General features: G+C 34.3%; 1 protein-coding gene and 1 non-coding gene across 15 annotated transcripts in view; both read left to right on the top strand.

Annotated features, from left to right (window-relative positions):
* Picalm (phosphatidylinositol binding clathrin assembly protein) overlaps positions 1 to 13,121 on the top strand; it is a 100,135-nt gene that overhangs the window by 21,379 nt on the left and 65,635 nt on the right. For 13 of the 14 annotated variants that reach the window (XM_021725158.3, XM_013357661.4, XM_078046815.1 and 10 more), the window contains exon 2: positions 10,834 to 10,976. The exons of the other annotated variant lie outside the window; for it this stretch is intronic. In XM_021725158.3, coding sequence (XP_021580833.1) covers positions 10,834 to 10,976 — 143 coding nt within the window. The remainder of the gene's footprint in view (positions 1 to 10,833; positions 10,977 to 13,121) is intronic. 14 annotated transcript variants of the gene reach the window in all.
* On the top strand, positions 8,560 to 8,632 carry Trnam-cau (transfer RNA methionine (anticodon CAU)). The gene has a single exon. It is a non-coding gene; the product is annotated as a tRNA-Met (tRNA).

Genomic DNA, 13,121 nt, shown 5'->3' with positions numbered 1-13,121 from the left:
AGCTTTTAAGATATTTATCTCAGAAGTTATTTTATAATGTCTTTTAAGAAAGTCATTTATTAGGAAATGAAGTGACTAATTTTTATATTAGAAACAAGGGAATGTGGGCCATACAATTTTTTTTAATATTTATTTTTTAGTTTTAGTTGGACAATACCTTTTATTTTATTTATTTAATCATGTGTTGCCGAGGATTAAACCCAGAGTCTCGTACGTGCTAGGTGAGCGCTCTACTGCTGAGCCACAACCCCAGCCCTGGGTCATGGAATTTTATAGGAAGAGTTGTATGGTAATAAGTTTATGAGGATGGGAGGTTTTTTTGTGTCTGCTAGTGATTATTTCTTTTAGAAATTTAAAAACTTAAGTTTAAACTTAATAGGAAAACTACTTTGGCTTTATTTTATAGTAATTTACCAGTAAGTATAGAATTGCTCATCTTTTCCACTTACAGAACATTATTTCCCAACTTAAAGCCATGTAGAGAGGTGCTGTTTACTGTTTCCAACTGCATCATTACTGTTTCTAGCAATTTGAAAGTGATGTTTTTAGAAAGGGCTTTTGCTTGTTGCTTAGTGAACTTGATGCCTACTTGCTATAGTTATTGCACTTAATAAAGTGTAATAAATGACTGATGTAAATTTTGACTCACTTAAAGTAAGCACATTGTTTTAATTTGAAAATGTATAATAAACAGTTGAGATTTCCTTTGTCTCTACTTACCATCTACATAAAACTAGAGACTTTGCAAAATTAGAGATGAAGATCCTAGTCACTGTCTTTGGTTTGTCAAGGGTGAAGCAGAGATGTGAGGAATAGAATGGGGGTGCTACTGCATTTCCCTGCTATTTGAAAGGTTGTAATTAATTTTGGTGGTTAGTTCCACAGGCCTCTAGGCCACTGGTGACACTACCACTGTTGTCTTAATTTGTTAGTCTCTTTTTAAATCTGGGACTCCTTCTCTGATTATCATGTGTAAATAGCAGCCTCCCCCAAACACATACCATCATCTCCCAAGTGCTAAGAAATCCTTAGCAGTTACTAGCATATATTTGTTCACTGATTGTCTTCCCTTTCTAGTATATAAGCCCTGTGATAACAGGAGTTTTATTCAACCACTGTTTTGTATAGTTCTAACTCTTAATATACTATTTGTCATATTACATTATGTAATGAATATTTTTAGAATAAGTGGGATTTCTCTTTGTTTTTACTGAGGTTTGCAAGGCTTCAAGAAGGTTGAGTATAAAGATTTTCCTTGTTCTAATTGCACTGAGGATATGGAATAGAGCTTGTGTTTTCTGGGTGTGGGAGACTGGCAGAGAAGCTAACTACAATCCATTAATCCCTCTGACTAGGCAGAATTTAAATTGTTAAGAGAGGACATGACTTATAGACATTGGGCTTGGCTGTTGGAGAATAATATTACCTTGTCTGCAGGGAAGAGTTTTTGCCTGTTTTTACTCCCCCATCCCCACTCCGGTCTTATGAGTGAAAAATTGGATTTTTGTTTCAGCCATGGAATTCACAAATATTTATAGCATCATATGAACACATGTACAAGGCACTTGTATCCTCATTGTGGAGGATACAAGGAGACAAACATTTCTTGAGAATTTATTTTAACAAAGTAATGAATTGTCTTATTGATTAAAACAAAAATGGAATGATTTGATTAGTTGGGACCATTTTCATGTTTTATAAGTGTGAGGTATTTTTGAGCATAGATATGAAACATTCTAATGTCTCAAACTCCCCAGAAGGCCTTATTTGATTTTCTGAGAAGAAATGTGTACATTATTTCTATAGAAGTTTTCTTTCATATTAGAGATTAGATGATTTTCCAAATGTGAAAAAATAGGACCAGCAGTTAAGGTTAAATAATGTTCATGAGATGACAAAGTGGATAGAACAGAGGCAAGTTTGTGTTTTAGGGAAGCTGGAGATAAACCAGAATATAGAGCTCTTAGAAAAATGAATGTACACCAGGAGTAGATAGTGGTTGTATATTATTAATTCCTTAGCTACATCTAAACTTTTATTAGGCCACTTATAACTAAAGTGGTATATAATTTGTTGTCTAAACTGTGTCACTTATAAGGGTAAATGTGACACTGGGACAATATGTATGAACCAGAACTGTTCCTCCCCCCAAAATAAATAAACCCCGGACACTTGGTTATTCCCAACTAATAACACTCTTCTCCAGATAATTTTTTTTTTCCTCTGTAGTACTCTAATCTGCATTTACAGAGCCTCTCGAGCTTTGGTTCCTTTTTCCTGGTCTTGTTGGAATTAAGGAGAATTCTTTCAGTCCTTTTTTTGTGCTCTTCGTTCTCTGGAATATTCTGGTTTACACCTTTGGAGGAGGTAAGTACAGTGCTCATAGTATATTATTAGTTGACCTTTCATTTTGCTTAGGGAAGCAGGTTTTGTGTTTCTGATCTAGTTCTAGATTGTTTTTGAGAATCCTGGTAATTATCTCCTAATTAAGCTAATGAATTACTAGTGAGTTCGTAGAATAGAAAGAAATAGTCTGTATATTGACATACAAAATTTGCTTTTAAATTACTTGATACTTACTATGTTTTCTTTCCTGTAGGTGTGATTATTAATTCCAAAACTTCAAATCTTCAAAGAAGAGAAAGCCACTTTATTTTTTTTTTGTTAGAACACTGTAATGCTTTTATTTTGTTTTTCTATTCCATTTAAATAAATACTTTTAATTTTTTATTAAGTGATGAGTTTTTATTCTATGAAGTTTTTGTTGTCATATTTTCTGATAAAAATCAACATAGAAACCATAAATCTTTGAGGGAGTGCTTAAAAAGTATAATTTTTCCTCATCTCTGAGATCCTTATTTGGAATCTGGGGTGAAATGAGGGTGTCTGGGTTTGGAAATCACCATTTCAGAGCAGTAGAAATGGAATCCTAAACAATCTCAACATTAGGAAAGTTTTCCATAGATGAGCCTGAACCCATCTCTTTTCTTGCCTGCTTTTGTGGTTTTTCTGTTCAGTCTGCCACCTAGTGTTAGGAATGCAGAGCACACCAGAATGCCAAGAAGCAGTCCTAGGTAAGCTTTCAGATCTTATATTAGGAAGGCTTACATGGTAGGTGAAAACATTTTGATAATGATGGAAGGAGGCAATTCTTTGACTAGAACATGTCAGTCAGTGGCAGTGAATCCTGAGAGTATTCTAAAAGTATATTTTTCTGTAGAGCATTTTCACAACTTACAGATTTTGCTTTTGTTGTTTTTTTTTTTTTTATATTTATGTCATAGTAGTGGGTGAAGAGACCAATGAAGAAATAAAGATAGCATTTTAGATAGTAGGTTGGGATGATTTGAAAATGATGCTTCGTGTGTTGATTAAAATTTTAGGGCAGTTACATAATGACTCCATTAACTAAAAGAATTTATTTTGTACTTTTAAAGTTGATGTATAAGCAGTTCAGTAAATTTGGCTTATGTTCAGCCATGACTTAAGAGGTGCAATTCCAACCAGATACTAAAAAGGACTGGCTTTGTATATCTAAGTTCCAACTGAATTCTTTTTTTCTCTTTATGTTCCTTTTTCTCCTTTCCTTTGCTACAGATAAAAAGAATGTTGGTCCTTTGCCAGCCAGAAGTATGCCTTTTTTAAGAAACTTTATGTCCTCTCTTTGAAGTAGTCTTTCTATTAAAGCAGTTTATATTGTCACTGTAGTGGCCAGACAGAAATGTGGGTTAGCAAAAACCTGAAAAAACAATTGCTATCTGTGTAGGTTGCTAACAGTTCTTCCAAATTATTTCCACACCAAAAATTAGACTAAATAGAATATTACTACTTCTTATACATGTACATGTCTTGTTTGTTAAATTTCATTAATTTTTTTTTAATTTGCAGAAGTGGGGATTGAACCCAGGGGCCCTCAACCACTGAGCTATGTCCCCAGCTCCTTTTTAAATTTTTGAGACAGGGTCTCATTAAGTTGCCCAGGCTGACCTGGAACTTGTGATCACCCTGCATGAACTTCCCCATCCTTTCCTGAGCTAGGATAGCATGTACCATCTTGTCTGGCTTGTCTTTTGAGACAATAAAAAATAACCTAAATGTCCCTCTTTCTTCTTTTCATAGTAACACAATTCTTGACACTTGTATTCAGTATTTCATATACTTTGTCATTACCCAGTTAATATGTTGGTTAGATAAATTTCTTAAGGTAGAAGTCAGTTTGTAATGAGCATATTTTAAAGTTAATTCTAATGAAATTATATAAAAATAAACATAGTACTGTGTTCTTGCCAGTAACCCCACGAAATTTAAAGATAAAATTTTAGAAGTTCTTAATTTGGACCATAATTTTTTTTTCTGATTTCTTACAGAAAAAAAAATTGTTAGAGTAAGAAATAAAACTGTTTATTTAATTTCGTAGACATTTTGACATTTATGAAGAGAAAATTTTTCTATTTTTGTCTATTTTTCATTAGTTTAAGTCTGATTTCAACTTGAACATTTTCTAATGTTAAATAATTTAAAATTTTTGCTATATGAAAAAACATTGACACTTTATGTCAAAATCTTAGAAACCATTTTCTATTTTTTGGTATTTGTTCTTTTTATTTATATTCCCATTCAGGAAATATTTCAGAGATGTGATCAGTGAAGTGATATTTGATTAACTGTGTAATTTGCCTTCCAAATAGGGTATATCTCCAATTATTAAAGTCAATTGGGTTTTTGTTTTGTTTTTTGTTTTGGTACCAAGGATTGAACCTAGAGGTGCTTAAACCACTGAGCGGCATCCCTAGTCACGGTCCCCCCACCCCTTATTTTTTATTTTGATACATAGTTAGGGTTGCTGAGTTGTTGAGGCTGACTTTGAACTTGTGATTTCATTGCCTCAGCTTCCTGAGCCACTAGGATTATAAGCATTCACCATCTTGCCTGGTAATTGCCCTGGGCAATTACAAAAAGATTATCTTTTGGGCTATAACTATCTTTTGGGCTATTATCTTTATAGCCCAAAAGCCTTTAGCTTCATAGTAGACCTCATTGTGGTAGTACCTATACATAGATACAGATTATTGGTATAATGCTTGGGGGTGTATATTTAATCCCCAGCCCCCCAAAAAACCCGGTACAAAAGGTTATCCTTCAAAATAACCCCTTTGAAAGGAATACTAGCATTTGGTTAAATGATTATGAAATGTTGGTTCAAACTGTTTTTAGCCAGGCTAATGTTTTAGAAAATCTGACTTGGGTATTAGCATAGTTTCTTTTTTTTTAATATTTATTTTTTAGTTTTGGTGGACATAATATCTTTATTTCATTTTTATGTAGTGCTGAGGTTTGAACCCAGTGCCTCATGTGTGCTAGGTGAGCAGTCTACCACTGAGCCACAACCCTGGTTCCTGTAGTTTCTTTTTGTTTTGTTTTTTAAATATTTTGTAGTTGTAGATGGATACAATAACTTTATTTTATTTATTTTTATGTGATGCCGAGGATTGAACCAGGTGCCTCACACGTGCTAGTGAGCACTTTGCCACTGAGCCACAACTCCAGCCCCAGCATAGTTGTTTTTTAGAACCTAATGATCAAGTGCCTCTTTACCAGGGAATTCAATAACACTGTATTCCAGTGGTGCATGCTACTGTCCGGTTGCCTTGCTTTCTGTAGAAGTGAACTCTGCCCTAACTTAAGTTTCTAAAAAATTTGTGAACTCTGCCTGAGGAGGTCAGTATAAACTGGTGATCAGCACTAAGAATGTGGTTATGAGCTTAATTTAACTATCTGGTAACTGGTCTGAATTTTTTGTACTTTGCTGAAAATTTTCCCTTAAATATGAATGTACTGTTTTGTGCTTCCATTGTTTTTCTTTTGGTTTTGTTTTTTAGGTAAAAAATTTAAGAGTTGCTTTAAATTGGGTAGTAAATTGAACTTTCACTTTTCATGTTTTAAAGTAGTTACAAAAATTAATTCTAGTCATAAATCTGTCACTTTTTAATGAGTTCCTGTGACCTTAACTAGATAAGAACATTTCCTACATAAAGTTAGTTAATTAACATCTGCTTTCTCTAACTCAGACATTGTTGGGGAGACATTAAGTATTAAAAATTAGAGTGTTTTGTTTGTATGGTAGGAGTTGGTTCTCTCTCTTTTTTTGGGGGGGGTACTGGGGATCAAACTCAAAGTCACTTGGCCACTGAGCCACATTCTCAGCCCTGTTTTTTATTTTAATTTAGAGACAGGGTCCCACTGAGTTACTTAGCCCCTCACTTTTGCTGAGACTGGCTTTGGACTCATGATCCTCCTATCTCAGCCTCTCCAGGGGCTGGGATCACAGGTGAGCGCCACTGTGCCTGGCTTCTCTGTTTTGTTGTAGTGGTTGGCCTAGTATCTTATGCTCTTTCTTCATGCTAGATGTTCTCATTGTTTGAACATACATGCCATGTGTTACTTATTTTTTTGAGTGTGAGATTTGGGATTGTTCATGGAATATTCAAAAAGATACTTCAGTTTTTATATTCTCAAGGTAAATAAAGGAAGATATAGGGTATCATTCTGAAACCTTTTTGATTTGTAAGGGAAATTGTTGCTGAGTTTTTGCCTTTTAAGGAATATTTTCTCCTGAAGTAAGAGTAGGACAAGTTGGGGATATAGCTCAGTTGGTAGGGTGCTTGCCTTGCATGCACAAGGCCCTGGGTTCAATCCCCAGCACCAAAAAAAAAAAAAAAAAGAGAGTAGGACAAGCAGTAACTATTGATATTCTCATGGTATTTATTTTATGATCTTTGTTTAGAGCAATTTGCTTTTGGTTAGTCAGAGGTGGGGAAAACATTTCCCTCCTGAGTTGTTGGAGATCAAACTTGGAAGAATTTTCAGGTTACCACTGTGGTAGGAATATTGTGCAGAGGAGAAATAACTGCATGGAGAAAATTACTGGTTGAGTTAAAATACTATGGAAAAGTATATACTGCAGAGTTTATGTAACTTTATTTAATAATGTCCTTACCCACAGTAACATTTGTACAACTTTGGTTTTGTATTTGATCTATTTTGACTCATAATCTCGGCATGAATTCTTATTTTTCCTGTTCTATAATATGTGAAGTTTTTTTTTAATGTGTTTTTAGTTGTAGATGGACATAATACCTTTATTTTTATGTGGTCCTGAGGATTAAACCCAGTACCTTCCAAATGCAAGACAAGTACTCTACCACTGAGCTACAACCCCAGCCCTGTAAAGTGTTTTTTAGCCTGCGGATTTATACTTCAGATTTAATATGGTCATATGTAAGCCTACTGTAGCTTATTTTTTAATTTATTTATGGTACCAGGGATTGAACCCAGGGGCTCTTTCTTAATTATTGAATCATGTTCTGGCCTTTTAAATTTTGAGATAGGGACTTGCTAAGTTGCTGAGGCTGGCTTTAAACTTGTAATTCTCCTGCCTCAACCCCCTAAGCAGCTGGGATTACAGGTGGCCACAATGCAGTTTATATAAAAAGTATTACAATGAAAACTTATATTTGTTATATCTTCTTTAACTTGAAATTTGAAAATTTGCACATGTATTGGCCTTAGGTTTGTTTTTCAATTTTGGGGGAATAACAAGTTGTACTAATAGTTGTAGAATGTTGGTTTAGTCTATGTAAGAAATACTGTTTTGGATACTTTCTTAAAATATCAGAGTAAGTGTCCATATGCATACTAAAACAAATGTATTTATTTAGAACAACAACAAAAACGAAGAATGACCACTTGATGTGAGGTAGAAAACAAAACAATCCTGCCCACATGGGACTTAAAAACATTTTAGTAGCGAAATACATATATTAAGATGAGTTAGGTAGAAGTACATGCTTTGGGGCAAAATGAAGTAGACTAAGGGTAATATTGAGCATTTGGAGGTAGTCTTTAAGGCTTTGTTATTTTGTATAAATATTCAAGGAAGTTTATCTGATAAGGTGACATATCAGCATAGATCTATAGGAATAAAATGAGGGAGCAAGCAAATACTTGGGAAAAGAGGATTCTATGCAGAAGAAACAACAGTGCCAAGTATCCAAGGTAACAGTGCTTAGCATCTGTGCAGCATTGTGAAGGAAGGTATTGGTATAGCTGAAGCAAAGGCCTGCAGAGGGGAGAACAGATCACAAAGGGAAATTTGTATAAATATATGTGTATATATATATACACACACATTTGATACCTGATATAGTACAGTATATATACATACATTGTAGATCATGTTGTTTATATAGGTAAATAATACTGTAGTTGAAACAAATCTATATCCTTGTAAGGCTCGGATTGATCTTAGCAATCAATTTACCTCTGATGAAGAATAAAACATTTGTAGACTTTTAAGGTCTCTAGTAGAAGAGAATTATTTAGAAGTAAATAACTGTAGTGTGGAAAAATGATTTTATAGTGTGAACTAGTATGTCGATTTTAGTGACATTGGAGGGTCTATGGAGGGAAAGGCTTCACTAAGTAGGAAGTCTTTTGCAGGAATGATCAGATTCAGGTATGAAGTAGAAGGCATATCACAGAAAACTGGAAAGTAGGGCTGGGGGTATAGCTCAGTTGGTAGAGTGCTTGCCTCATGTGCACAAGGCCCTGGGTTCAATCCCCAGCACCTCCAAAAAAAAAAAGAAAACTGGAAAGTGGTTCTGTGTTAGAGGCTAAGTTTCAAGGAGCATATGGAGGGCAGGAGGTATTTTCCCCATCAGTTAGGCATTAGGGATATCATTTAGATTAGACTGTGACAGTGTTGTATTATGGGTCATTCTGTGGCCAGTTCCAGTTTAGGAGAATGGTTGGAGATGTGGAATTGGCAAGACCCCAAATCAGGTTAATCCAAAGGAGACCAGTCAGCTCAGGGGCTGTCTTTAATTGTGGAGTATTTCTGGTGTATTGCAGGATAATTAATCTCCCTCTTTAATATTAATGCCAGTAAAATTCCATCGTGATAATTCTCATTCCCCAATTTCTGAATGCCTTCAAGGTGGGTAGCACATATTCTCTTGTTAAATAAATAAGATCTCAGTTTTGGCTTTGGCACTGGAATGAAAAGAAGAAAATGGGTGTTCTAAGAAGTTTAGGAGGTTGAATCAAAATGATTTGGTTACTAATGTGATCTTGGGGATACACACATACACATAGAGGTAGGAGCACTTTTGGAATTATTATGACAAATTTTGGGACAGGTTAAATTTTGAAAGAAAAAATATTCTTGAGGAGTAAAATCACTATTGATGCCATTGCAAGGAATAGCTACTACATTTAAGAATTAAATATTTTATCAGGATGGTTTCTGGAAGAATATAGAACTTTCAAGGCCTATAATGCTAAAGGTAAAGGGGAAAGGAGAAGCCAGGAATATAGCTTTTTATAATGAAGAAGCATGTAACATCAGAATTTTGATGATGTATTTGAAATGTTAAATGATTAAAATGAGCAAAGGTAGGCTTTGCCCTTAGTAGAGTGTATTTGGAAGGAGACGAGTGCAAATATGTTCCGTGTCATAGAATTGTTGGTATGAAGTACCATGAAGATTAAGGGAAGGCAGATAAAATTTTATTTTTTAATTCTCAGAAGCATACATGCTTAAGTTGAATGTGCTATTTAATTTTTGTTGCAAATAGTCTGAATTGTGAAAATCTTTTGTCATTCTGCTGATCCATGGGCACTCTGTTTGACTGCTTTGTGCTTTGTTCTTTAAGCAGTGTTGGCCAGGGTAGCTGCGAAAAGCAATTGTTTAGCATTTGTTACTCTGTATATTAATTGGACCTACCAGAGCAAACATTTTGAAAGATTATAAGATATAAATGTTCTTACTTATATTGTCAATTCTAGCAATCAAGTTAGGTCCTTTGAATTCATTGTTAATCATTATGGACTGAAGATTTTAAAAGTGGACACATTACTAATGACTCACATATAACTTAATTTTTTTCCTTTAATGGTAGTTAGAGCCGAGATAGTTATACATCATATTTTATACTCATTTTTTGGTCTTCTACTCATTGCCTTTAAGTAGACTGTAGTTTCATTGAGAATCTCCCCACTCCACCCAGTTTTGGTGCTGAAAACAGTTGTTTGCCTATTTTATAGTAATGCTTTTGAATTTGAAATGTGAAATTGAAACTTTTATTGGTTCAACAGTTTTCAAAGTAATGCTGTATAAGTCTGACTCATTTCCATTGTCAGTTCCAATTATTAACATTAAATAGTTGGTATCAACTGATACTTGAGCTAACTCAAGAAAATTGAGGGGAAAGAATAATGAGAAATATTTTACATAAACAAACTCAGAGTTCCTACCCAATCACAGAACAAAAGTCTGCTTTGTTTTCTTCTTAGTGCACACAGTGCTCTAGGGCAGGTATTAGTAAAGGTAGCTGACCTTCAGTTTGTTCAGATCTTTTTATGTATGATTTCTTTAAAATATTTTTAAAGATAAATTTTTACTTAACAACTTAATATTAAAAGAATGAATAATACCAGTATTATTACAAACTTTAACAGTTTGTAATAGTAAGAGAACTAAAAATCCCTCAAGGCCTTCTTGAAACAGGTCCTTCTGAGGTAAATAAAGCACTTGAGGATGAATTATTCCCTAAAAACGTTTGATTCACTTTCTCATATTATTGATCACTTAAATAATTCTAATCAGTACCTGCTTCTTTATGGTGTCTCAGTTACTCTCCTGAAAGAGTTTTAAATTCTCCAATCTGTCTGTTGTTCCACTTTGTTGAATTTTTCACGTTTATATGCCAGTCTGGCATTAACAGTAAATTAAAACCAGAGAGTAAATTAATCTTCTATTTTTTTTAATTGCAGACTTAATTCAGTGCACAAATGAGATGAATGTGAACATCCCACAGTTGGCAGACAGTTTATTTGAAAGAACTACTAACAGTAGTTGGGTGGTGGTCTTCAAATCTCTCATTACAACTCACCATCTGATGGTGTATGGAAATGAGGTAAGAATTTTTGGTTAACAAGTGTATTGATGTGATGATAATTTAGCTTGTTTCACACTGAAACTTCAACAATAACTTCAGCAACTGAAATATATATAAAAAGGGCAACATGTACAGCCAGGAATATACTTGTAGACCCTGCAGTTCAAGGAAAGATGGTGTAGAAAGCAGAATATGGATCAGAATATAGATGATTAAATAATGCGATCAAGAAGAAAAGATAATTTTAAGAGATAAGTTTCAGGAGCAGCACTGATCTCTGCAATCCTTATTTACAGATTGGAGATTCATCTATGTCCACTTGATGTTTTATTATAGCCCAGTCAGATTTCTGTTTGATCTCATATGGTTGTGGAAGTACTTTATATATTTCAATATGATATTGAGGATTAAGTTGGCATTTTGCTGAGAGGTACTGATTGCAGATACCTTTCTTAACAGAAAGGTGTCCCTGAAGACTTTGTTGTTTAGAAGGGTAACAAGACATAAAAGTTTTGGCAATTTTCTGTTTGGAGAGTTGTCTTATTTTCCGTGATAGGATAATAGCCAATTTTTGGTTTTTAGCCTTCAGTAGTCTTCTCAGCCTACTGTACTTTATTTGTCAAGTTGTGTCAAAAGGAACTAAGAACAGTTGAATGAAAGGAGATAAACATATATTGCTATTAGAATTTTTAAAATGCAGCCTAAGAAAGCTCTCATAGAGATAAAGAGGGACTTTAGTTGTTGGTATTAGATTTTTGAGCATAACTTTGTGACATGCATCACTTGTTACTTTGAGCATTTCTCATGAACTCTATTCTCTGACAGATACCAATGCAGCATTATTGAAGTTCAGAAAATTAAAGCAGCAATTTACCCAAAACTTGATCATTCCAACAAATCTTACTATTTCCTCATTTTGGTATTTCCTTCTGCTCCTTGTCTAAAGGTGTTTGAATTTTTAATAGCTATTGTTAGCTTATTTATATAATGTTACAATCTAAGTATTATTGTCTGTCTTTTGTTATATCTTTTCAAATTTATTTCACAATTTTCTTGATTATACCCCTTGTTGGAAATTTCATTTTCTGATTATTCATTGCTTTATTGAGTAATTTTATTTGTAGTTTAAATAAAAAAATATTGTTTCTTTTTTTTTCTTTTTTATTTATTTTTTTATTGGTTGTTCAAAACATTACAAAGCTCTTGACATATCATGTTTCATACATTAAATTCAAGTTGGTTATGAACTCCCATTTTTACCCCAAATACAGATTGCAGAATCACATCTGTTACACATCCACATTTTTACATAATGCCCTGTTAGTAACTGTTGTATTCTGCTACCTTTCCTATCCTCTACTATCCCCCCTCCCCTCCCCTCCCCTCCCATCTTCTCTATGGACCCCATCTACTGTATTTCATTTCTCTCCTTGTTTATTTACCCGTTCCCCTCACAACCTCTTATGTGTGATTTTGTATAACAATGAGGGTCTTCCTCCATTACCATGCAATTTCCCTTTTCTCTCCCTTTCCCTCCCACCTAGTGTATCTGTTTAATGTTGATCTTTTCTTCCTGCTCTTCCTCCCTGCTCTGTTCTTGGTTGTTCTCATTATATCAAAGAAGACATTTGGTATTTGTTTTTTAGGGATTGGCTAGCTTCACTAAGCATAATCTGCTCTAGTGCCATCCATTTCCCTGCAAAATCCATGATTTTGTCATTTTTTAGTTCTGCGTAATATTCCATGGTGTATAAATGCCACCTCACTCCAGTAAGATTGGCAGTCATTATGAAGTCAAACAGCAACAAGTGCTGGCGAGGATGTGGGGAAAAGGGTACTCTTGTACATTGCTGGTGGGACTGCAAACTAGTACGGCCAATTTGGAAAGCAGTATGGAGATTCCTGGGAAAGCTGGGAATGGAACCACCATTTGACCCAGCTATTGCCCTTCTCGGACTATTCCCTGAAGACCTTAAAAGAGCTTACTACAGGGATATTGCCACATCGATGTTCATAGCAACACAATTCACAATTGCTAGACTGTGGAACCAACCCAGATGCCCTTCAATAGATGAATGGATAAAAAAATATTGTTTCTAGAAGTGTTACTTGTTACTTGAAATTTGATTAGTAATTCAACATTTACAATCATTTTTAGGACAT

Source organism: Ictidomys tridecemlineatus, chromosome 4 (genome assembly GCF_052094955.1).
Source record: "Ictidomys tridecemlineatus isolate mIctTri1 chromosome 4, mIctTri1.hap1, whole genome shotgun sequence".
Classification (NCBI taxonomy): Eukaryota; Metazoa; Chordata; class Mammalia; order Rodentia; family Sciuridae; genus Ictidomys; species Ictidomys tridecemlineatus.
The sequence above is the reverse complement of the archived record's forward strand: the minus strand, read 5'-3'. Positions and strand labels throughout refer to the sequence as shown.